The sequence below is a fragment of the Macrobrachium rosenbergii genome, chromosome 53 (assembly GCF_040412425.1).
Source record: "Macrobrachium rosenbergii isolate ZJJX-2024 chromosome 53, ASM4041242v1, whole genome shotgun sequence".
In the NCBI taxonomy this organism is placed as follows: Eukaryota; Metazoa; Arthropoda; class Malacostraca; order Decapoda; family Palaemonidae; genus Macrobrachium; species Macrobrachium rosenbergii.
The window spans coordinates 16,204,459-16,230,461 of record NC_089793.1 but is presented as its reverse complement, the minus strand read 5'-3'; the positions used below and the strand labels follow the sequence as shown (position 1 = coordinate 16,230,461).

The window sequence follows — 26,003 nt, the reverse complement described above, 5'->3', positions numbered from 1 at the left end:
TTTGGGAGTTCTTCTTTTTCGTGTTCTTTTTCGTGAAAGTTTAAAATTGACCACAATCTGCTGTTGTAGATTAACGCATTTTAGAGGGTACTGTCCTGAGGAAAACTGAGAAAGCCATGAACCAAAGGAATATGTGACACTCGCCATAGTCACTGCCTACTTGAACCAGCTTTTTTTAATAACCAAAACGTGGTAGTTACATGTGGTAGTTACACCCAAACTTAATGCCTGCGCACAAGTCCAAGCAAGGCTGAAGAGGGGCAAGCCAAAAGAGTAAACCTCCCTCGAGTCAACAGGCAGTTTTCTCCTTTCCCAAGGATAACCTAATAGATTTTTTCTTGAACAAGAGGTTGAAACTTTGAAAAATCTAAACAAGTTGTACAGCTAGGGCAGAAGGGACACTGATGAGAGCCTTCACTATTGTTGGACACTGACCTTTTGAGGACCTGCTACACTACAGTAATAAATCTGCACATTCTTCCATATTGGTTAAAAATAAGCAATATGAATATTCACCTCTATATTTTCAAGAGACCATGATGCTTTGTAAAATCCACTAGAGAGGATATAAAAATATTAATGCACAACAAGAAAATATGAAAAGCTGCTAATTCTTGAGTACATTTAGTGGCTATTATTATCACTAAACATTAGACTAACACTAATTTTTCACTAACCATCAAAAACCTTGCCAAAAGTAACAATAAAGAAAACTGCTCTGCAGCAAACAAGATAATCACTTTTCTCTCCGTTAAAAAATGTAGGATCACGTAGCTTTACAATGTTTTCTATAAGATGCAGGAAAGCACTGCACAAAGGTTGTCTCCATAATTTTTTTTTTTTTTTCAAATTTTAAATTACAGTGCTCAAAATTAACAACAGTTATGGAATGTTATTATTGTGCTTAAATTCAAAAATATTAACATGAAACATCTAATGGATAAAGAAATTTTACTACAGAGTATTGAAAAAGCTGCAGTAAGTATCAACTGTAGTCAAATGCGATACTTTTAATCCTAAAGACTATAACCCTAAACACTATATATATCACTGTTTATGAAGCCCTGACTAAACATAACACCAAGTGTATGAACAATTCTTCCGACAGTTACCAAAAAAGCAAATCTTTTGAATTTATGCTTGTGTGCCAATTTAAATTCCTTCAGAACCGAAACTCCAAATTCACTATCATGAATTTGCTTGCAAGGCTTTTACCTAAAACCTGCTACATGAAAATATGAAAAAGCAAATATTAATGAAGGGTATCATGGAAAAAATGTAATGTTGCTGCCTTATACACTCTTGGAACTAATGTGTTTGATTTCCTTTCCAGTCTTCTTCAGTACTTCTGTGAGCTCCTCTGATGTCATTGCACTTGTTACAGTTATTTTCTTTGTGGCCAAGTCTACGTTGACATCAGAAACTTTGTCTGAAAAGTATAATGTTTTGGGGTAATATTAAACACTACCAGTATAGAACATACTGCACTCAAATATATAATACAGATACTGCAAACTTACATATCTCTTTGGCACTATCTGTTACACTCAATGTAGTTTTGCATGTCTATACCTCCCTTTATAAAGGTACTAGGGTGCTGATGATTTATGGTGCATATTACCTTTTGTCTAAATTGCAAAACATGGGTGTTCACCATGATCTCACACAAGAGAATGGATCTGCTAACCACCAACCATTGATTACAAACTCATTTTCAGTCAACTATCCAACAACAGCATCTCTCTCTCTCTCTCTCTCTCTCTCTCTCTGCTCTATCTCTCTCTCTCTCTCTCTCTTAATGCCTATCAAGCATTAAACTCAAACTTTTTGAAAACAACTTGACATTACACTACAGTACTGCACTATTGCTCATAACCTACCTACAGGTGCTTCTTAGGTTATGATGGTCTCTTATATATATTTTGACTTTACGATGACAATAGCAATAATATTCTATGATGTTCTGTGTTGCTACTATTTTTTTTAGATACCCTCCTATATCTAAACTTTTTGGGCATCCACCATGTCTATAAAATACCTATCTGTATCCTGCTACTGGTGAGAAGAGGGAGGCAGTTACTCTTGAGGAGAAACTAAAGACAATCACCAATGGCAGCAAGCATACAAGTAATGGTCATCACATGGCTATTTAAGACTTTCACAATTGGCAATCTTAATCATCTAAAAGGACAGGAAGTAATTAGTGATACTGTAAAATTGTTATATTGTTAAGATCTAATGTCATTATGCACTTGCAACACCATCTGTTACAGTCAGTATAAAGCACCATTTACACCCACACCTTTTCCACAGCAACCACTTTAATAATTATACTTTCTTTACAACCACCAGATGGTTTGTTTAGCATGCACTGATTTTCAGTCCTCTCTCCATTCCAAACTTCCACCTTTTAAACACTTCCAGCACTTCTCCCTTTCATTCTACTGTTCGCAATAGGTCATCTGCATGAAGCAGTGCTCAAGAAACAAATTTTCTTCAGTGCTTTGTAGCTTCTTTCATTACAGTACTCTAATAAACAGCAAAGTACTTCGTGCTGATCCTTGATAGACACAACATTAATCTCAAGTGCATAACCTATCTACCCATAGAAATAATTCAGAATACAAATACAACTGAACTCTTAACATACCTCCTAATTTTCCTAACACACGGCTAGCAGCATTAGAGCAACCTTCGCATGTCATTTCCATGGTAAATTCATGAACCTGAAAAAGATCATATATAAGTTCAAGAACCATTATTGTACAAGAGAGTAAGAATTCTCCTTACAGTATTAAAATTGAACTTTTATGTTTCACAGACACAAACTTCTCATTTAAAATTTAGCCTAATCACTAATCAAAGTAGATAAAGTTTCTTGATAGATATGAATGAATCAACTGTAATCTGATAACAGAAGAGACCCTCACTGTGAGGAGCCCTTCCACAAAGAAATGTGTACCAATTGCAAGGCATAGGAAGAGTGAACTCTGTATAAAATTATTGTATCAAACTAAAATTACTGAAAATGTTCGCAGTACCAACATAAATTACAAACCCTTTTACTTTTTCTAAATTCAAAGTGACCAGACATTCATTGAAAAAAGACTAGAAAACTATAAACTTAAAAGCAAGTTTCTGCAGAATAGAACACTGTATCCATCTGTAACCTGCGAAAACGGAAAAGAAGAGTTAACAGATAGAGACTTGTGCACAAACACAAACAAACAATATCACAATCTCTCAAACTAGGAAGCATCAAAAAACAAAATACTGTACAGTACTATCAAGAAGACCATTCCATAAATTTACAATTAAGAAAGATGAAAGAACTTTTGTGACTGACAACATGACAATGTAACCATATTACAGAATGTGGCTGCTGGTGTTATTATAACAGTGTAAATTCCTGATTGAAACTAAAGCATATGAATGATTGGCAAACTGGATATCAACTGATAATGTCTTGAATAATAATTACCTTATACAGAAAATGAAAATTACCATTTGGAGCAAACTTGTCAAAAGGAGAACAATACTAGAAAATCAGAAGTGGTAAATGAAAATGGTCATCAAACATTTCCACATGCCATGAACTCCATACTTACTGATAAAGTCAGTCTATCACCTTCGAAAAATTATAAGCTTCCTAAAAGAATTAGTGACCTCTGAAATGTCTTTTGGAATGAAAAAGGGAATACTGTACAGTACAGAGAACAAAATAAACCATAAAGTAACATTGCTGGAAAAGAACTTCATACCTACTGATAATGTCAGTCTATAGTCTACACCTTAAAAAAATACTGTACCAACCTGCTAAAAGCGTTTTTGACCTCTGCAATATCTTTTGGAATGAAAAGGGCTATATGGTACAGAGAACAAAATAAACCATGAAGTGATGGAAAAGACATAAGACAGGTGTTCAGTTACATTTTGTATATAGACAGGTGTTCAGTTATATTTTGTATAAACATAATTTCCTTTTATTTGGCTATAACTAACGAAATGGAAGGAAACTTCAAAGTAAATGTACTATATTTTTCTCTGTACATAAAGTAAGACCATATAAAATACAGTAATGGAAATATGAACACAAAACATGCAAGACAAGGGAGCGGCATGGTGTATTCAAGGGGGTTCAATGAGCTACTGCTAATCCTTGAAGGGGTATATGTGGTGGTTACAGCTGGAGAATTTATTTTTGAATTGGGATTATCCACAATTCACTATTGAAATGAATGTGGCAATTATGCGTTCTTTTTTCTCTGGAGCCAATTCCAGTTACTAAAAACTACTTAATGCTGAGAAACCAAACAGTTCAGAAAGTATAAAGCACAGTCGAATATGTGTTATGTGGAAAATGCAAATATTTCCATTATTTTGTGTTACAGCAATCAACTATATGCTATAACAAAATTACCTTAGAATAGCTAGTTCAATTTAACAAAATAAGGTACTGTACTACTTAGAAATATCTCCCATCAACATACTTATCATAAATTTCCAAACCATGTCACACTCTCTAGTTTCACCCTACCTCAGTAGCAAGAGTTCATTGTCGTAAGTCCCCAAATATATTGTTGGATTAAAGGGAGGGATAAAAGAATTGTGGTACTGTATTCTTAACCTTTGAAAGGCCAACCCTATAAGATTCAAGTGTTTTGGCTTGGTAGTCTGGTTAAGAAATAACCTCCTTTCCAAAAATATCAGACCTGATAAGTTAAAAATGTGTAAATTTATTCAGCTTTGTGTGCCTGACATAATTAAGCAAATCCCTATAAATTATTAAACAGCTAAATTACTATACAGGATTATGATGGTTTTTCAAAGTTACCTTTTTAGATGCAACATACTACAGTATATTATAGATAAACCTTTTAACAGAAGGGCAAAACAACTGTAAAATACAGTTTAGTTTACACAAGGAATTACATGGAATTAATATTAGCAGTGGGATATACTGAATATCATGTGTAGGCTATACAGTACGTATTTGTAAAAGGTTTTTGTACGATTGTCAAACCAAATTTAGCTATTCCTCTTGCAAATGAATTGTTTACCCAAAAATAAATTCATTCATAACACATTTTATTGTAATTAAAAGACTGCCATTTGTCTTCCATTTGCCCTTGAGAGTCAAAAAATCTTACGCTACCACATGCAAGACCACCCAAGTACCTCTTCAAATCACTGAGATGTCATATCACTTTCAAGCCTCTTGGGGCCACCCATACAAAAATGTGATCATTTGCCCTTCATTTCTGATTTGCATTCAGTTCAGTTTTGTTAAGGTTAAGATGAAATCATGTCTGTCTTGTGATATTTTCTGGTTATTAATTTTTTATGAGATTGGAAAGGTCACCTTAAAGTTTATATGCAAAGATTTAGCATTGCCTTGCATACTGAGGTGTCGTAATTGTGTGTGCACTGAGGAAAGAAAAGCATACAGTATTTGACATTTGCTGTAAGAGCGACCTTATCTTTAAGATGAAAAAAATCATCATATGATTTACCATGCTCTGGGTCAAGTTAGGACCCAGCCCCTGGTTAGGTTAGAATGTATCCTTGTTGAAAAATGGTTTATCATGATGCATATGGAATATTTCGAAATTTTGCACTTATTCTTTGCCCAAAATTCACAGCCTGAGTTATGGGGTTGTCCCCTTAACTCAAAAACTATGGAGCCCTAAAATATCCCTCAGACAATTTGGAGTAGTAAAACCTCACCATCTAAAAGGTAAAGGTAGGTTTACCACTGCATACTATACATTCTTCACTCTACAGAATTTACTTGACAACACTACATGCTTGCCCTACAGTACAACTGGCTAGCAATGCATACTTAGTAAAGGAATTGTGGTCCCATGCCATACTGACTGCAATCTGAAGAAAGACATGAGATTTTGCATCACATTCTACGTTAGCAGGATTTACTGTATAATCTAAAATTATTCTAGGCCTAGGGTAGTGTCTTTTCTTGGGAAATAGCCTAGAAGGGAAAAAAGGTGTAATAAAAAAAAAAAATTATACTAAATATACAGTATGAAAAATCAGCCTAAAAGAAAACTTATGGGCTGACTGCAATTTTTAGAATCTATTGGCAATGCTGCAGCCAATCACAAGGATCTCAGGATGAAGCACTGGTTATGTGAGGAGAGTGAAATAGCTAATGGCAACAACTGACCAGAGCTTTCAGCATAAAATTAAAAGTCCTGACTGATTACAACAAAAATCATCAAAATCTGATAAAGCACAAATTTCTCTTGGAAGTAAAATATTTAACATAAGAGCAATCAGAAATGGGGTCACACTAAAATACAAGCTTTATTGAAAGTGCCATGAAGTGTACATCACGTTCAACATTATTCGCCTCATTACAGGGATACATCATAACTTTCCTTAACACAGGATGGAGCATCCTGCATGGTTGAGAGTCTTTGCCACTCCTGCACTGTCCTTAACCCTATGCATTCACCATTTGTTAATGATATATACAGAGTACATAATGTAATTATGAAAGTGACAGAACATAGCACAGATTATATACAAACAGAACATAACACAGATTAAATACAATCTGAAAATAAATTACAAAAAGAGTGATATGTGAACAAATTATAACAATAATCTTATTGATCACGAGTATAGCCTATCAGTGTCTCATCAACTGTGTATGTGTGAAATCATGAAGTAAAACAACTTTTCTTCAAAATGGATGTAACTCCTTCCACTGATAAATGCCTCTCCTTTAAAGGCCAATATCCTTTAGCTAACTGAAGAAGTCAATTACTAGGAATAAAAAAAAAAGTGTGCAATCTAAGTGCTTTGCTATGTGCAACAGCTACTAGAGGGAGAAAAATGGAGTACTCCTTGTTAGTTTAATCTAGTCTGCAATGTCAGATAGGGATGAATGACTTTATTTCATTTTTATGAATTAGCCTTAGGTGCTCTATGACAGATAAGGATGGGTTGACTATTATGCAGTACTAGGATATCATATGATTATATTAGGACATAATATGTTAGGGAAGGTAATAATATGAAATGACAAATTCCTGGATTTTTACTCTACAACTTGAAAACCATATGTCTGGTTAGGTGAGGGTCTAGGGAATTCCCCCATGTCAAGAAGGACCTAGCACCACAGGCTAGGTTATGGAAGGAGAGGTTAGGATAAATTCCATTAATTGGCCTTGTGAAAATTTGTTCTATATACAGTAGGCTAATATGTTCTATGATTAACACTAATATAGACATTTGACATGATCCATAATCCCTATTTTTCCAGCTTAGGCTATTTGGTAGCCAGTTTTTTATTTTCTTCTACCCTAAGAATACTGTTTCCCATTTTGAATCCCACCATAATTGTTATACAAGAGGTTGGGGGTAAAACTTTACTTTGGTTGCCTGGCCCGATTCCTGCCAGTCGTTGACCAGGGCAGGTTACAGTCTTTTTGGTGGGGGTCCAGGGGGGCTGAAGGCCTGCCAGCCATGTCAGAGAACGTTGCCCTAAGTTAGGTTAGTTAAGATCTGGTTAGGTCAGGACCCAGCATTATAGGAAAGGTTGTCTATTTATGTATGAGGAACCAGTTCCGGTTGACGACTGGCGGAAATCAGACTGCGCAACTACAGTAAAGTTTTACCACTTGGGGGAAAAAAAAGAGTGGCGTAGTTTGCAACAACACTAATTGTCAGAAATGAAACATAATATGTGCTATTGATAAATATATGGTTAATCTATTTGGCAAGAAATTAAGTGTTATAGGCTAGTATTAAACATCTGGCGTGATGGAAATACGTAACTATGGGCCATTTTTTAAAATAATATCAGCTGGAATAATGGTTATTGCAGGAGAGACGACCAGGCTGGCATAGGCTCCCAGGCATTAGCACAAAAGTCTGTTACCTAGCCTAGTCTAATTATGGTGTTTTATTTTAATAACAACTCAATACTGGAGTTTAATACGACAATTTAAACTAATTAGTCTGGGCTACGCTGATCTACCCCCATAAACATAGAAGATCTACGGAACTTGGGCTGTCCATATTTTGGATACCCTCTATTATACGCTCGCTCAATAGAACATGAGGGGAGCTTTTGCACGTAAAATATTTGCTACCTGAGCTGCCATGATGCCAAGGTATATTGCTTTCTTGTGTCGAAGAGGGGTTCGGTGACTGACGTCAACTTCTGGTAGCAGAATCACAGATTGCCGAATCCGAATGCCACGTCCAACTTCCAACAAGAAGAAGAATCGGCAGTCGTAGTCTTCTTATAAATAGAAACTGGCAACTCAAGCGGCCGCCAAGCTCTTGATCCTTGGAGACAGACTGTTCGTTTGATAAGTGGCTCATTATGTTTTTTCTGTCTTATCAGTCAGTATCGCTTGGGTGAAGACATCTTTCTGTAAGGTATGCACTCGTATTCAAATACTCTATTGTACTCAAAAGATAGAGGAAAGACATACGTGCATGACTTCACACACACACAAAATACTGTTCCATTGTCTAAATGTCAAGGCAATAAAAGGTCATAATTATTATTTATCATGGTGAGGAAGGTGGAAGGCGAGAATTTGATTGAGAAAATAAGCCAGATGATAGAAGAATTGACAGGGGAAGAACGGCAAGTTTAAACAAGGGGAGATTATGGGATCATGTCAAGATAGCGAACCCACTCACAGCAGGGTGCGTTATTCTGTACAAAGAAGGGTAAAATTTTACAAGTTGCCAATAAGACTCCAGCCAGCCATTTTTGCACGAAAAACCATTTTGAGTTTTTCATGCAAAAATGACTAGGAAATAATAGGGCACTAAAAGAACCTTAAAATACCAATATAACTTCACCTACGGGTGTTGACTGGTTACAATTTTGCCGTATTAGCTATGGAGGGGAGGGGTATTCTTACCTTATAAGTCATAAATTTTCTAATTTTTTTATTTGTCATTTGCGCATAGTGTTTATGGGGTTCAAAATAATGAGAATGAAGAGCTCTTTTCAAAAATGTAAGTTACAATTTCATAGTGTGTATTGGCAACTTATAAAATAATACCCAAAGAAGATTATTGGGTTCGTTATTCTTTACATAGGAATAATCGGGTTCACTGTTCTAGACATGAGCACTTCGGCACCTGACATTTGATCCCCCAAGGACTAGTACTAAACAAGGCAAAATACATTTGATCCCCACCCCCGTGGCTAGTACAAAACACGGCGAAACAGTGCACATGTGGATTCTGGAATTGGAGTTGGACCGCTGTAGCAGGAAATTATTCCCCCTTGACTGAAATTCCCCCCGGGAAAATTAGGATTGATTTCACCCTGGGAGTAACAGCCCAGGCTACTTTTCCCAAGGGGGGAATTTTGGACTTAGGATATTTTTCCCCCTGTAGGCCATTTCTCCCCCCTACATGTACCCACCTTTGTGGCGTGTTTAGTACAAGCCCGTTGGGGATTTCCGTATGAACATAAACAAAGGACTGTAAATAGCAAAGATAATGACCGCCAAGAGGTAGTTTAGTCGTGATGATAATTATCCTGTGTGGCAGGAGGCTGTCGTTGCTACACGTCGCCGCCATAGCCATACTCTTATAACAGTAGTGGGGTTGGGGGAATCTTGGTCCAGAGGGGGGAATATTATCCTGGGACGAAATTCCGCAGCGGGAAATATATCCTGGTCCATATTTCCCCCGCGGGGGAATTTGGGACAGGGAAATACGGACTGTTACACCGGAAAAGGCTGGCCATTCTTTACACGGGGATCATTGGGTTTGCTGTTCTTGACATGGAGATGCTGGGTTTGCTAATCTTGACATAATCCGATATATGCATGTGGGTCAAATGTTAGATAAGAAACCGTGGTGTAAAACGTTTGAAGATGAGGGGAGAAAGTTGTGATATACATGGTTCTGAAATTGATAGAGGGACAGTGTGCAATGTGCTCAGGAATTATGCTATATGAGATAAATTGTTGAGAATGACAAAAAAATGTATACTTTGAGACTTGAAGTACTTGTTAGAATATCTAGACTGAAGAGGGGTTTGACTTAAGAGGGACTTTTATGAGACAATGACGTTTTGCGTCTAAGATTGTTTAGTATTTGTATGGATGAAGTGGTGCGAGAAGTCAGAGTAAGTAAATAAGAGGTAAGTACAAAGTTTTGGGACAAGAAAATGAGTCGTGATTGGAAAGTAGAATGGCCGAATTTTGCTAATGATGCGTCACGGACCGGAAATGCTGGCGAGAAACTGCATGAGCTGGAAACCTTTTGCAAGAGGAGAGAGTTGAGTAAATGTGGGCAAGAAAAAGTTTATTAATGGGCATCAAGAAGAGACCAAGTTGTGCATGGCCATCCATACAAAGTTCTATAGTTGCAGAAAGCGTATGGAAAGGACTGCTGCCGTAAATAGCAACAAACACACCTTAAAAAAATATATAGGTTATCTAATTCGGGAAACGGCGGAAGGTGCCAGGCTTGGACAATAATATGAGGAGGTCTGGTTGGTGTCAGGCTGTCGAAAATTGACGCAAACTGATTCTTAGAGAAAATGAATCCATCACAAGTAAGCAAGTTTAAATAAGTGTATGTTTCGCACAACTTCCCATAAATAGCCCATAGTAATCCTGAATATGCTTCGATGCAGGTGTCATATAAGTAACAGATATCGTTGCAGTGAAATTATGGTGACAATATAGGAAAACATCAAAACATCAGCAAGCCAGACAGCCAACCTCCCAAGTGAAGGACCTTTAAATGCGGCGATCGTGGTCTTTAAATGCTGTTTCCTGTTTTTTTTTTGGTAACTAAGACCAAAAAAATGGGGTTATTTTATGGAAACCAGGATGAGTTATCTGATTATAATAATTAACCAAAAGCAGGCTAATCTTTATCTATTTGTTATTGCACGAACTGACCTGATGGTGAAGCTCAGCTCTGGGCGTTTCCACATTTCTTCGTTCTTCCTTCTTTCTTGTCACTGTTGTGGTTGTTTTGACCCATAGTAGATACTGAAGGATAGTCTTTACGTCCCACCTGGGAGGACCGCGTTAAGAACATACACCCATGGGTGTGCTTTGGAAGGAGGTCCCTGGGACCGTCTGAAATTATGCCGATGTCCGTACCATGAGCGGTGTTGCTATTACCTTTAACGGCAGCCGTAGTGACGCTCCTAGATCTTGGTCTTTCGTGTGTATTTCTTGCACTTGTTTTAGTTGAGGATAATGTAGTTGCTTGTATAAAACATATTTGACTAGTTCTTGTTTTAACGTTTCATTTGTGGGGGGCCTAGTTTTGTTAACCTTTGCAATATTTTATTTGAAGCAATTATGCCTTGGAGGCATATTTTTGAAGTACTGTTCATTCACATTTCTACTTGTAATTGTCATTAATTTTATTATCTCAGATTTTCGTTAACAGCATTATCATCGCTACTTTATCATATTAATCTCAACTTTTTAACATCACTTTGCAATATTTATTATTACACGCTTACAAACTATATAATATATATATATATATATATATATATATATATATATATATATATATATATATATATATATATATATATATATATATGTATATATGTATATATATATATATATATATATATATATATATATATGTATGTGTGTGTGTGTGTGTGTGTGTGTGTGTGTGTGTGTGTGTTACAACCATCTTATACTACGACGGTACATATATTCTTTAATACTTAAGTTTTTTGTGTTTCTCCTTGACATTTACCATTTCTGATTAACGTATTAACACTTTTATTCCGATAAAGGTTTAAGATACGTCATGTCCTGTCTTACAAACAAATTAAATTCTTCATTCGGTCTCTCAAAAATAGTCCTTTCTCATATCTGACTCTGGTCAGGTTGAGTCTGATGGTATAGAAACGTGTTGTGATTGGCTGGCGGCTGGAAAGGTGCTCGAGAGGTGGTTATGAAGGCTTCTGATTGGATGATGTCGAAGTGAAGATACTTTTTCCGACTCCTTGGAATCTTGGATGTGAGTGGTGAAATACGTAAGTAAGTGGCAGGCATAGAAATTTACGAACATTCCTTTGTACTCTTTCGGGATCAAATTTAATCGCAGTGAAGGTATGTTGATATTTTTATATTATGTCGTCCGGTTGTATAGTTAATCCGTTCTTCATAAATATATATACTAGTAATGCTTATCTTACAGCTGTGATGTCACCGACGTGTACTGATACACCCCGTAGGGGTATAGACCGTATAGTGCAGTCAGTGTACCTCATGCTGTGCACTGTAGGCAATACCTAAGGTTCTTTGCAGCGTGCCGCGGCCCTTACTGTACCTACTTTCATATTCTTTTTCCATCCTCTCCCGACAATTGATTCATAGTGCAACCGTGATGTTTTCCTCTCGTTACACCTTTCATACCTCTTAGACTTAGCGATTCAGCGCTGAATGGCCTCGTAGCCTAGGTCCCAGTGCTTGGCCTTTGCCTTACATTCGATATTCAGTTCAATTCAGGGTACTGATACATTCGACGAAACAGATTCTTGAACTAATACTGTGCTGGGTAATTCTAAGCCGGCTGTCCGCGGTGAGCTAGACTGTGGCAATTGGCGTTTTTCTATGTTATTTACTTATTTACAAGAATTTAAAGTAATATTTTGTCATGGTTGTAACTAAACTGTGATTGACCTTTGAAGACTACACGACTTGAATTACCTTACGCAGGTTAGGCCTGCCGGCATTCCAGAAACCCCCACCTCCACCAGCTAATACGGCAAAATTGCAACCAGTAAACACCTCAGGATACGTTATGTTGGTATTTTTAGGGTGTTTACTGGTTACAATTTTGGCCGATTAGCCATGGAGGCGTGGGGCCTTGCCGCGAATGCTGGCTTAGACCCACCCTGCATTAGGCAATTCGAGTCGCCAGAGTCTTCAAAGGTCAATGACAGCTTAGTTTTAGCCTGCCGACAAAATATTACTTTAAATTCTTGTAAAGCAAGTAAAATAACATAGAAAAACATCAATTGCCATAGTCTAGCTCACCGCGGACAGCCGGCTTAGAATTACCCTGTGCTGAATTTTTATTTCATGTGAAGCGTGATAAGTGTTTTACTCTTACGTAAAAGGAGTTGTTGAAGGCATGGTATAAGGTCTCTAGTAGAAGTGAGGGTATTTCAAAGTATTAGCTCCACACTGACTGTATTGAACGGTTCCGCGAATGCGAGAGACATTAGGGAGCCAAATTTTCAAGAGGGGATAAGGAAATCTATTATAAAAGGAACCATACAGACCTAACGCAACCTAACCTAACCTAACCTAACAGGCAGACCCCTTGGTGTAGGAAACCCCACTTTTTACCAAAAGTTCCCCTATAACACTGCGCATGCACAATGGCAAAAATATAATCAGTTCTGAGGTTAATTACAGGTTACAGTCGAGCAACAAAAAATAATGGTTAATTCTCGATAAGTAACCAATACTTAGTTCTACTGAAATGAGGAGGTCCTTTATGTTGTTAGGTTGAGCACAGTACCCTACTTGTGCCGTATTTAACTTTTTTTTTTTGGTAATTTTTCGAATGAGTTTAATTTGAATTTTGAATGTTCGCAAACATGACGTTATGGAGGATTATTTGTAAGAGCTGGCATTTCATTGTAAAATTTAGTAGCCCTTTAGCCTAACCTGATACCAAAGTAACTGTTGGAAATGTGTATTTTATGGTTTAAAGTATGCATAAATACGTTGGTGTTAGGCTAATAGACTAATTCCAAAATCAGCTAAATTTGTCAGTTATAAGTGCAAGAATATAATTTAGCAAAACGTACAGTTATTATAGGCTTAAGTGTATTTTTTTTAATGAAAAGAAATCGACATTGAAACTTGTAGGCCCAAGTCATTTGCATAATTTTTTCATGATGCTGTACAGTTAAATGTTCCTGTAGACCTAGATGGTGAGTAGCCCATTTCAATTTCATCGAATATGCCAGTGTTGGGGCATAGGTTGTATGATCAAAGGTAGGCCAAGGCTAGGTTTTTGAATTGGAAAATGTTTGCTTTTGTCAACCGTTGAATATCAGTGATGGGCCTTGTTTTGAGTTAGCATTTGGGAATTATGGAGGGCTTTTTATGTAAAAGACAAAAGGTTTCACAAGGTGTTTGGGTTTTGTATAGATTTTCATATATAGGCTAGGGTACATTTACTTGTGTAGATTTTCTGTATGGTAGATTATTAATGAAGGCTTCATAAGTTAGGCAGAGAATGAAATAAGGTGAGCAAGCATTTGATTAACTTCTGACTTACAATCAAACTTGACCCACATCCTACAGTGTAGCAAATGCTATTGCACTCTACAGTTCTACCTCTATCAAAATATACATTTTATTATTATTTACACTATAATAATTTTTGATGAACACTTTCATGTCTTTAAAACTACACTTCCTCAGGTGAACATTGTGATAACTTGAAAACTACATTTTCTAAGTGTAGCTCACAGCAATCAATGAACCTTCAGTTGAGGAGCACCTCATAAGAATTGATCTGCACTACCAAAAATCCTTGAAAAAAAGTGTGTGAACATCACATGAACGGTCTAACTGCATATGTGGCAAAGACGGTACCACAATAGCCAGTGGTGCTTTGCTGAGCAAAAATCACAGGATTAGACTTTGGTACCGTGGAGGTTCTTCGTGCATTCCACCATACTATCAAAGTACAGCACAGTTTCAAATAATTCCAGCAAACTTGAAACAGCTTGATTATTATGAAATTGGTTTGAATAGTAAGGGAATGTAATGTATACAGCACTGTAGCTTTTACGGACCTCTTGTGAATGGTTTTACAGTAAGTGTGGTGAATGTTAGTCTTGACATATTGTTATCTTGGTCATTGTGAAAATTAGTTGGTAACAGTTGACTTGTTTTAAGCATGGCCAGAAGGTAACCAAATTTAAGTTGTCCCTACATCTTGTTTGTAATTATTCATGGATAGCCTAATGGTAGGCAGGCTTTAATGGGGATGTAGGTATTTTTAGGTGAGGTTGAATATTTATTTATTTGCCACAGCCTAGCTGTACACATAGTAGCTTAGGCAGTAACATAAAGTTGAAATGCAATTTATTGTATGCTATTGTGTGAGATGCAATTAGGTCTGCGTGATTAGTTCAGTAAGAGGTCATTGTAGAGTCCTAATTGGGCATTGGTAATGCCAAAACCAAATGCAGCTATTACTTAGGTGTGAATCAGAGTAAACTTTCATAAATCAGTAAATCAATCAGTCAGTTTAGCCTGCTAAAATTTTGTTACCTCTTAGGGTGTACTTTTTGGATTTAACAGAATTTTAGTTGAAACAAAATGTTTATGCTATACAAAAGGCAAATACAGTAGTGTAACATCAAAAGTAGGCCTAGACACAGAATATAAATGGCAAACCATGTGTTCATGTGCCTTAGCACCGAGGTTCGGTGCATTCACCTGTTAGTCAAGCAGATCTTTGATTGCTACCGTCTCGGTAGCGAAGTTTTTTGAGGTCGGCTCCTTCGGGATTTTCGGTTTTACCTCCTGCTACCTTGATGCCAGTGCAGGATGGTGTGAATAGTCAGGAAGGCTTTGTTTCCTGTGCAGATGATTCTTTGGTGCCAGGTGCCATGGCACAAAGTGGAGCCAACCATTCCTCTAGTATGAAACAGGTTTTTTTGCTTCCATGTAGTTCATTTTTAGAGGAGTAGGGACTCCTTTTATTTCAGAGAGCAAGGGGTCCTGCTGCTGTCACCCCTGCTTCCCAAGGATTTCCCTCAGTGAGCCTGCAGCTTGCAAATTTGCTTGCTGCTGATGAAGAGTAGCTAGTATCATCATTTGCTCAGAGACTGATTAAGGTTTGTGCTTACAAATTTCCTGCTTTCTTTGAGGAACCAGTTGTTCAGGATGCCAGGTCCCTTAGGATATCTAGGCCCAGTGGAACCTAAGGCATAACCCCTTCCATCTCCAAAACAGGCTAAGTTGGCACTGAACAGATTTGATTGAGTGGCAAAATTGCTCCATCAGAAAGTTACTTCTAAAAGTTCTTCCCCTTTTCTTCCCCTCTTCATGAGAAAGAGGAGAGCGATGCTATGATGCTAGGCAGTAACCCTTTATTGGAAATGGCTATAGCAGCAATAGACGAATAGCAAGTGAGATTGTTTCTGCTCTTCTGCAAATTTTTTGGCTGCTTAGGTAGAGCAGTTTCAGACTCCCTTGGGGAGTACGTGCATGCCTTTACTAAGGTGGTTGTCAAGCGTAGGGAAGAATTGTGTTCATATTGGCTTCCTCAGTTTCTTTGACAAAGAAGGTTGACGTTATCGCACATCACCCCTTGCATTCTTTACTGGATGCCTCAGCATGAGGTACGATAGTTCAAGAGGTTGAGAAGTGGAAACCAGATCTTTGTTGCATTGCTCTCAAACACTTATATATAACCAAGGCAGCAGCCACTTCTGCAGTTAATGCAAGTTTCAAGGTTCCCCCAGGCAAATTGGCAAGTCATTGGGGTCCTTTTGTCCTTTCAGGAAGGACAATAAGCGTCCAAGAAATCCTGCTCCAGATATGATGCATTAAGCCCCCAGTCCCCAGTAGGAGGGAGGTTGAACCCCTCTTATTCAGCTTGGCAGGATCTGGAGGCACATCCTTGGGTGGTAGGGGTACTGTAGGGGGATACAGCATCCCCTTTCTTCCTAGCCACCTCCAGCCAGTTCTCCTCTGGAGCTTCCTTCTTATTGTCACAACGAGAAGTTCCAGATCTTGCAAGAGGAAATAGACTCTCTTGGGTTAAAAGGAGCTGTGAAAATAGTCTTGAATTGAATGGTATCAGTGGACATGGTGGATGCTTCTTCCATGTACCAATTCACCCAATTTCAAGGAAATATTTGCAATTTGTTTTTCAGGGCAAGCTGCACCAGTATTTGGTGATATACTTTTGTCCCAGCTCAGCTCCTCAAGTTTTACAAGAGTCCTAACGCAGTTGGGCAAGTTCTCTCACATGTTAGGCATTTGGATGCTTCTCTACATGGATGATTGGCTGATTCTAGCATTCAGTATAAAGGGGAGCCTGAGGGCAAGGTATCCTTTTAAAAGTTGGGAATACTGATAAATGTTTCAAATTCCAATCTAATACCAACTCAGAACCTTGGTTACCTGGGAATGCTTGTGGACACCAAGAATTTCTTGGTTTCTCTGAAGGGGAAATGCTGACAACTTTCTTTTAATTCTAGAAGAATTTCTATCCTTCACAACCTTGCCAGCCAAGAAATGGTTGTTCCCGTCAGGGCATATGGCATCACTAGTGAAGTTGGTTCTGGGTGCTAGGCTGAGAATGAGGCCAATTCTTTGCTTTCTCATGAGGCACTGGAACCAGAAGTTCAGCATGAATCCATTGAAAATTATCCAAGAAATGCCCTTGCACAACTAATGAAATTTTCACTTCACAGATTAAAATTTTTAGGATGGTAAAACTGTAGAAAGGTTGGATTAAAGAAAATGAAGCTGACAAGAGTACATGTAAATGTTCCTCTTAGTAATTACAGTATGTAACATCACTAAAACAGGCTTTGATGTAGGAAAAACCTATTTTTAGCAGTTGCTTGTTTCGTCCTCAAGGAGTTACCTTCCATGGTCTACCAGAGCTCCACGGTGACCAAACTAATATTAAAGAATTCTCTTCTATTTGGTCTTTTTGGCCAGGTATTGTGTTGTAATGATCAGTAAATGGCCGAGTGTAAAGAACAGTTAACGTGATAGCAACAAATTTAAACAAAGCCCAGTGTTTGAATATGGAAGTCATCATATCTAAAGGACAGAGATGAGTAATTTTTATTTGTCTTGGAATTTGTCACTTTTGTTTGACCTTTGTGTGAATTTCCCAAATACTGAATAATTAACAGCAAAGTGTCAAGTTTTTAAACAAATTAGTCACAATTTTTTTGCCATTCTTTGTTTTCAAGTAACAGTTAAAAAATTTTAAAGAGCTGTAATTTAATAAATAAAATCTAAACGTTATCTTTAATAAAAATCCTTTTGGCCAGCCCTGTAAGAGCTAACTAAATTTACCCAGTACCTAATAATGCTTAAATTTTCTAGTAATTGTTAGGAATACAATGTTACAGGTAAGTTTTCATGGCAACTTTCTAGTTTCTTGTACGTCAGGACTGCTTTATTACTTGATTATTTCTGATATTGATTGGAATATTAGGGGAGTTTTCCTGGATGAGTGGTAAAAGTCAGGACTAAATTTTTACTGAAAGCTTTTTGAGATTCAGGGTAGTTGTCTCATTACAAAGATAGAAGTTTATTAAACAATTCTTAAAGTTTAATTTGTTTTCATTACTATTGAAGTTTTTCAACTTTGAGGTAATAGATTGCCACATTTTTTCTCTATAATATTGATGTCTGGACAAAATTTCAACAACCAAACAGTATACAGTACTGGTATGCCTGGTATGAAATAATTTTAAGGTCTGATTGTAAAGTCATTAAAAAACAAAAGTAGCAAGTTAAAGTTAAGGCTAATTATCCAAATCTTAAGAATATTTGGGAAAATACTGGAAGTTCCTTTGCCATTATGTAATCAGTATATACTGAATGACTGCGATTTATTTCATACTGAGAGCTGACTTGCAAATGAAACGTCTCCTAGTATCTATTGGCATGAAGATTGTTGGGCTGAAATTGAAGGCTAGTCATAGAAATTGAAGCATACCCTGTGATATACTGTATAATACTAGTTTAGATTTACTGTATTTTAATAAACTAGTAACAATTTTATAAGCGATTGCAAATTAGTTTAATTTCTTTGTAAGGTATCCTTTTATTAAGATTTTAGAAAACTGCTTTGAAGCTTTAATTTCTTTGGAACCTTGGAACTGACATTGCTTAGACATAAGAAGACAGTTTATTTCAGGTGTTCTAATTTAAGCAAAGTGCTGTCTCAGTCTCACATTATGGTCTGTGAAACTGTCAGAATATCAGAAAATCCCTCTATCCCCTTGGACTCGAGGCTCTTGCAGGTTCTGTACATGAGAGTAAAACCTCTTAAATCTAACATCACTAGGATTTATGAATTTGCTGAGAAGTAGATGGAGCTTTTTCACATTTCCAGATTCTATTTTTCCTCTACTGTCTTGTCCTAATGATCCTCAGTTTATGAACTCTGTGGAATCAAATATGACTGCTCTGACTCACATTAAAGGTTTTAAGTTGGGTTGCATGCTTCCTCACCCATCAAATTTCATCAGCTCTAAGCTGATCTTGTTTTATTCCAGCAGCAGATTTGTAACAGATCTGGCCAAGATTCCTATCCAGAACTAAGTGGTTTCAAAATATAAGTCAGTAGGTTAACATTGTCTTAATTTGATTGAACTGGTAGTAAGAAATCACTGACTAATTCTTAGCATTCATTAGGTGATTGCTTTATTTCCAAAATAATATGAGTACAGTATCTCCCTTTTGTATGAGGGTAAATCATTTCCAGAGTGAGTTAAAATTAGTTATTTGTTATTTGCTTGCAGTAGTTTTAGTAAAGTCTTGTTTCATTGTTCAGATTTGTTTATTTGATTTTGGTATTTGGAAGTTAGTGTATCGAGATTTTCTCTTGAATATTTATCTGTACTTTTGATATTACAGTACCTGGTATAGCATATTTGTCCAGATTCATTACCCATGGGCAAAAGAGGAATGTAGGAAGTTTAGTGCCAGGTTTATGGATAGGCGAGAAAAACTGAATGGTAAAAAATGTTGAAGTCTCAATGGAGGCAGACTGGTAGCCTTTAACTGTGACCATTATTTCTTATGAAAATGAATGACAAGTTACACATCCAATTGATCCTTTCATTTTGGTATGGCTGAATTTTTAGAAATAAATCTTGAAATACTATATGTATTATTGAATTGGGTCATTCAGTTGTATGGTTTGCCATACTCCACTAAACATTTGCTTGAGCAATAGAAGGTACAGTAATTTACAGGTATGGAAGCCATCAAATGTAGATTGATGAATCTTGATCATTTTGTTGTTTAGATATTCTTATTGTCCATTTTTTAAGAATAGGAGTTAGAGGTTTTCAAGCAATTGTATCTGGCAATGGTATCAACTATCGTACTAGAGCTCTCAGATATGTTGGGAGGGTTGGACTAGATTTTGGTTGGAATGACTTTATTGATAAGAATTGAAAATGAGGCTGGTATGCGATGAACATGAAGCTGGAATTTATAGGCTGTAACTTTTTCAAGCTATTTTATCTGTCAGTGATAGAAATTTTCAAGAAATATTCAAGAGCATAGTGACTTCAAGTAGAAGAAATGTTATTACAGGTATTTTTATCTCTTTCTCTCTCTCTCTCTTTCATGGTAAAGTTAGCACAAAAATGTTTGTTAGGAGGGATGTAAAGTGCAGAGTTATTCATGTTGATGTTACTGAAGCCTTAAAATGGCATAATTGAGTTTCAGAAAGGGAACTGGGAATGAATGACAAAAAAACCAAAGGATGGTGTTTGTAAGTGTAGCTCTTTAGAATAGTTTTTACAGGAACATCTACTTCCTGAAGAAATTGTCAGTTAGGAAAATTATTGAGAGAATATTTTTGTTAGCATAACTTTTATAGAAAAATAAATGATTTAGAAAACATTGAAGTTCTCTTTGATTTTAGCTTACCAGATTGTGGTCCTATCTGTGCCACTTATATAAAAGGGGCCAAGTTATAGGATACAGAGACTTTATAACTAATTATCTTCTATATTTAGACCTTTAAGCAGAAAGATCTGTCACATATTAACATCTTCCTCATCTCTTCATCAAAGCTAATCAAGTGTGCAATCACAAATGTTGAATAGATGCCAATCTCACATCAGTGCACCTCAGGTAGTGCACTGTAGGCTTTACTTAAGGGTCTTTGCAGCTTCCCTTTGGACCCTAGCTGCAACGTATTTCATTCCTTTTACTGTACTACCTCTGTTCATATTCTTTCTTCCATCTGACTTTCCACGCCAACAATTGTTTCACAGTGCAACTGTGAGGTTTTCCTCTTGTTACACCAGTCAAACCGTCTTGTCAGTTTCCCATTCAGCACTGAATGACCTCATAGGCCCCAGCGTATTTGGCCTTTGGCCTAAATTCTATATTCTAATTCTAATCCCAAACTAGATAGCTATTTGAACAAACTTATTGAAAAAAATGAAGTGTTTTTCATGTAACTGAAAATAAGGATAAGTCAGCTTTAGCTAGTAGTAATTATAAATAAATTGTACTTTATTCTTCAAGAAATCCAATAAGTGCAGTCTATGAAATGGCTGTTATGCACAGGGATACATTTATTGTAGTTAATGCTCTGCTTAATGTTCCTAGTTTTCTATTTAGGTGAAAAAAAAAACCCACTTTCTCCAGGACACAGGGGATATTCATGTATTTTCCAAATCTCAAGGAACACTAAAAGCAGATTGTCAGAACTTTATAGCTTGTAGAATTTGGAACAAAATTATAGTGGTAAACTCGATGGGTACACTAAAAGTTAACTAGGTCTTTGCCAAAGTACAAATCACCACCACACGAGTGAATGTAAGCCAATGCTCTTAGCCCAACCCCCTTGGACTCTTGTCTTATATCATCAGAGAAACAGATAATTCTTCAGCAGTGACAGAAACTGGTAATATATCTGGATAAGCAAAAAGGAAGTATCCTGTTTCTTAAGTGCTCACTTGGCAAACACTTGAGGCACACTACTATTCATGTTAGGTGCAGAGCTATTTAACTTTAAACAGTTTTACTGGCTTTTCTCTTTTGTATTGTTGGTCCCTTTTTCCAAAGGACACTGACTTCCTGAGTTACATTATTTACTGTGTGTCTTTTGTAAATTTTTGTTGTTGTCTTATAGCTTTACTTTTTTTAGGATTTCACTAATTTGAGTGTTTTTTTTTTAATATTACCATTTTCTGTAATAAACACTGAAAAATTATTAGCAAGTATATTTAATGATCACTGATTCCCTTTAAAAAAAATTCCGGTGATGTTACTAAGCTTATTTTTCATAGAATATTAACAGTAATTTTTATTTTACTTTTTTCCCCCTTAAAAAAAATTTCGGTGATGTTACTAAGCTTATTTTTCATAGAATTGTTTTTATTTTACAAAAAATTAACAGTATTTTTCATAAATTTTTTTTTTTTTTTTTTTTCCTCCAAAAAAATTTCGCCTAAGCTTATTTTTCACAGAATATTAACAGTAATTTTTTTTTACTCGCCTCGTTACTTTTTCTGTTACTGAGGTACTGTTGCTATTTTATCGACTTTGGCAACCAGCACTTCCCAGGTTAACGTAATTCTTAACTCTCAAGGCTAGTCATATGTATTCCCTAATATTCTGTTAGATTTCAAGTTATGTCCCAATCGTTAATTTTCTGAAATTTCTTGCAGGAGAGTAAATGCTTGGTGTTATTGTCCTACTCTCAGCAGAGGTTACAAGCTTCGCCCTTGTGTTTTCCCCTGGAAGTTGGCTTTCAAGTCTAACATATTCAAGCTGGCCTTCATTACAGTATCATGGAAGGATCCTTTGCTGCTAAGTTCCATATGCACTAATTTTTAGTGAAGCCTTCTGTGAACCTGAGCTTCTTTTGTCTTGCCTCTTTTCTGTCAAGAGTTTTTCAGTCTCTTCCATACTACAGTATTCATCTTTTCTTTCGTAACGGTTTTGTGTCATGTCTTATTCTGTGAATCTCCACGTTGTATTTATTACGTATGGTTGCAGTAATCTCTTTGTCGAGCACTGTCCAAAGGGCATAATTTTTTATACTCTATTCTGTAGGCTACGGGCCATATGCCCTGATTCTCTTATAATTCCCCAATACAGTGTGCCCTATGGTGGGTCATACATTCCTCGGAGGGTCCCATACTTCATTTTGTCTAGTTCATTCAAGTATTTGGGTTTCTTACAGCTTTTGCCCTTATCATAGCGTTTGGCACCTCTGCTTATTTATTCCTTATTTCCTCCATTCACTTTCTCGAAAAATCAATTTCATTTCTTTGTATTTTCTTCTAGTGTTTTCTTTACATAGCCATTTCTATCCCTGTTTTGTCTGTCCTGAAATTCCAGAAGTGGCAGCCTGTCTCATTAAATGGACACTGTTATTTTTTGTAGGAAATTAAATGGACACTGTTCCTTATTTTTTGTAGGAACTGCTTTAAAAAATCTATCCCATTTCTCACTGTATTTTCTTCACATTGCCATTTCTATCTCTGTTTTGTGTCGGTCCTGAAATACCTGATGCGGCAGCCTGTCTCATTAAATGGACACTGTTCCTTATTTTTTGTAGAAACTGCTTTAAAAAATCTATCCCATTTCTCATTGTATTTTCTTCACATTGCCATTTCTATCTCTGTTTTGTGTCGGTCCTGAAATACCTGATGCGGCAGCCTGTCTCATTAAATGGACACTGTTCCTTATTTTTGTAGAAACTACAGCAGTGGTCTTCATCTCTGCTCTCTCTCTTTTGTGCTGGCCCATCAACTTAAATGTTGGTCTTCATTTTCTCTATACAGTTGGATATCTGCCCCCTTAGTTTATCCTATTGCATGTTGTGTCTCATTTCTGTATACCTTTCCATACCATGTGTATAGTCCTATTCCGGTATCTGATCCTGTGACTGTCTACAGTATCTGCCATATTTGCAACACTCTACTTTGAAAAACTTACATTCTGTTCTGTTCTAAGATCTTTCCAGGACTCTGTCATGAACATTTCGAGTTCTTGTGTAGATGTTGCTTTTTCTCACATGCAGGTACAGTACTCAGGTACTCACGAAACTTACCTTCAGTGCAACATCACACGGCTCTTGTTGTCTTATCTTTAACATTAGGCTCCCAATTTACGATGAATTCCCCAACTTTGTACATTCTTCTGCTGATCTTGACTTTGGTTAAGGGATAAGTTACTTAGTATTTCCCCTTCTGTATGGTTAGGTCTACTTCTAATTAGGCTCATTACTACTGTATTTGGCCTTTGCATGGTTTTGCTTTCAGCATTACCCACTAGGTTGTAATTTAGGGTTTTCATGTCTACTATGAATCTCCATTGGTTATTTAGTGTCCTCTTGCCACCAGCTATTTTTACTGTTACCTCCTCTAATCTCTTTATGTATGATCTGCTTTCTTCTCTTAATAATTGTAGTTTATCTTCCAGTGATTTCTTTCCTTTTTTATTCTCTCTGTGCTTTTTATTCCATCTACTACCACAACTTTCCAGCATCTTGATAATCATGGATTTTTCTTCTGTCTCCTTTTTCTTAGCATTTTTGTCCTGACTTGTTACCTGTTTTTCCCCTATGTCCTCTCATACATTCTACATGCGCTTAGGTTCTTGTTATTACTGTCACTCTTGTCTCTGTCTTCCTTCTCTATTACTTCATCACAGCACTCCTGTGAAACCAGTAGCAACCTTTTCCTTTTCCAGTAATATTAAATGATTTCAAATAATTTTGCATATGGGTCTTGTTTAGGCCTGTGTTTGCATTCAAGCAATGAATGTAGTACTACTATTAACATATATCACTCAGCGTTTGATTCTCTGGGCCTAGCATTGTTCACATTGGCAAGTGTTGTCACAGCCTACACAGTATTGTCCTTTTTTTGGTGCAAGTAGCCAAAATATCAATTAACCAGAATCTGCTTACCTGTTGGTTCTTGTGTCCAATGTTTTAGGTCTACTACTCTACTTCCTTGTTCCCTTAGCCCTACTTTTAAATCTCCGTTTGCCTTGTCAAGGATACATTGTTCTTCTCTACACCTTTTTATATAGCCTTTTTTTTTTTCCCCTCTAATTTTGATAGTTTGATGCATCTGCCTTTAGAAGTGGTTCTGACTGTCATCCATGCCTTTGTGTCTCCCTAACCACAACAGTACCTAACCTTTAAATTCTGCTCTGAATAAAGCCATCTCTAATACTTTTCTTGACCATTCTAATTGGTATACACTAGTAAAATAAAAAATTGATTTGACAGTGCACCGGAACTGAATCAAACCTTTAACAAATTTATGACAATAAGCATTCTGGTAACTCGCTCAATATCCTGTAAACGGAACATGAAATGTCTATTTCTATCTTGGCAATCAGCTTAGAAAATGGGTCTTTGAATGTGTTGATAACCTCTTGCTTAGGATTCCCTACTCTTGGCATTACAATACTGGCTCAAAAGAAAAAAAAAAAAAAACTTTAGAATTATGGAACAAAATGAAAGTGTCTGGTTATTTGATGGTTTTTATATCCTTGTATTATTGTACATTAAGACTGTGTAAAAAAATTTTTTTGGGGGGGATGAGACTAGAAGGCCTTTCTCATATGTCAATCTTGGTCATTGTCAAGTGCCATTGCAGTCACTTGTGATAGACGATTCAAAGGCGAGAAAAACTGGTCGAAACAAAGACCTTACTGCTTTCTGAAAAATAAAATAGAAATTAATCTTGTATGTAATGTATGTTGCAAAAAGTAATGGTGTCTTTTGTGAATCATTCCAAGATAATAAAAAATGAAAAAGAAGTTACGCAATTTCATCAAATCCAGGACACTGCCTAACTTACCAAGAAGATTTTGATGCCACCAAGATGGCCGCTTTCTATAAGGCAAGTTTTTCTTTACTTTTATTATTTAGTTTTCAAGCTATTAACTATTTTTTTTTTTCAGTCTTAAAATTCTCTATAACCTCCATGTGATATAATTTGATTATTTCAAATATTCAATTCAGGTTTCTTAAAATGTTATTTGTTCCTACATGTATACCCTCGGTCTTTATGTAGGGGATTTACTTTCAGAGTAAGCTGGAGCTGGCCATTTAACTTAAAGCAAGGTGGATATTGGTAGTTGGCTACTGATGGAAGGGGAGGAATCACCTCCATCCAGTTGGTAAGCATTCATTTTATTTTTTGGCAGTGTCTGAAACACACGTCTCTCTTTTCCTGCCTGCCATTCGACTTCAATTCTTTATTCGTTTTGTTTTGAGATATT

The 26,003-nt window shown here is 36.5% G+C and overlaps 1 protein-coding gene and 2 long non-coding RNA genes across 6 annotated transcripts in view; 1 reads left to right on the top strand and 2 right to left on the bottom strand.

Moving 5' to 3' along the window:
- Positions 1-505: 505 nt before the first annotated feature.
- Positions 506-8,330, bottom strand: Atox1 (Antioxidant 1 copper chaperone). The gene is made up of 3 exons (XM_067096800.1): positions 8,121-8,330; positions 2,651-2,726; positions 506-1,429 (listed from the first exon to the last, which is right to left on the bottom strand). Exons 1-3 carry the CDS (start codon positions 8,130-8,132, stop codon positions 1,293-1,295), a joined length of 225 nt encoding a protein of 74 aa, XP_066952901.1. The 5' UTR covers positions 8,133-8,330; the 3' UTR covers positions 506-1,292.
- Positions 8,294-25,249, top strand: LOC136834317 (uncharacterized). Its single transcript, XR_010851735.1, has 3 exons — positions 8,294-8,412; positions 11,879-12,104; positions 22,424-25,249. It is a non-coding gene; the product is annotated as an uncharacterized lncRNA (long non-coding RNA).
- Positions 25,247-26,003, bottom strand: part of LOC136834318 (uncharacterized) — a 453,859-nt gene continuing 453,102 nt past the window's right edge. For all 4 annotated transcript variants that reach the window (XR_010851739.1, XR_010851736.1, XR_010851737.1 and 1 more), the window contains one exon: positions 25,247-25,437. This is a non-coding gene — a long non-coding RNA (uncharacterized lncRNA). The remainder of the gene's footprint in view (positions 25,438-26,003) is intronic.

Coding starts and splice junctions, on each gene's coding strand:
- Atox1 (XM_067096800.1), bottom strand. Junction 1,430..2,650: donor TGTGTTAGGAAAATTAGGAG/GTATGTTAAGAG, acceptor TATACTTTTCAG/ACAAAGTTTCTGATGTCAAC.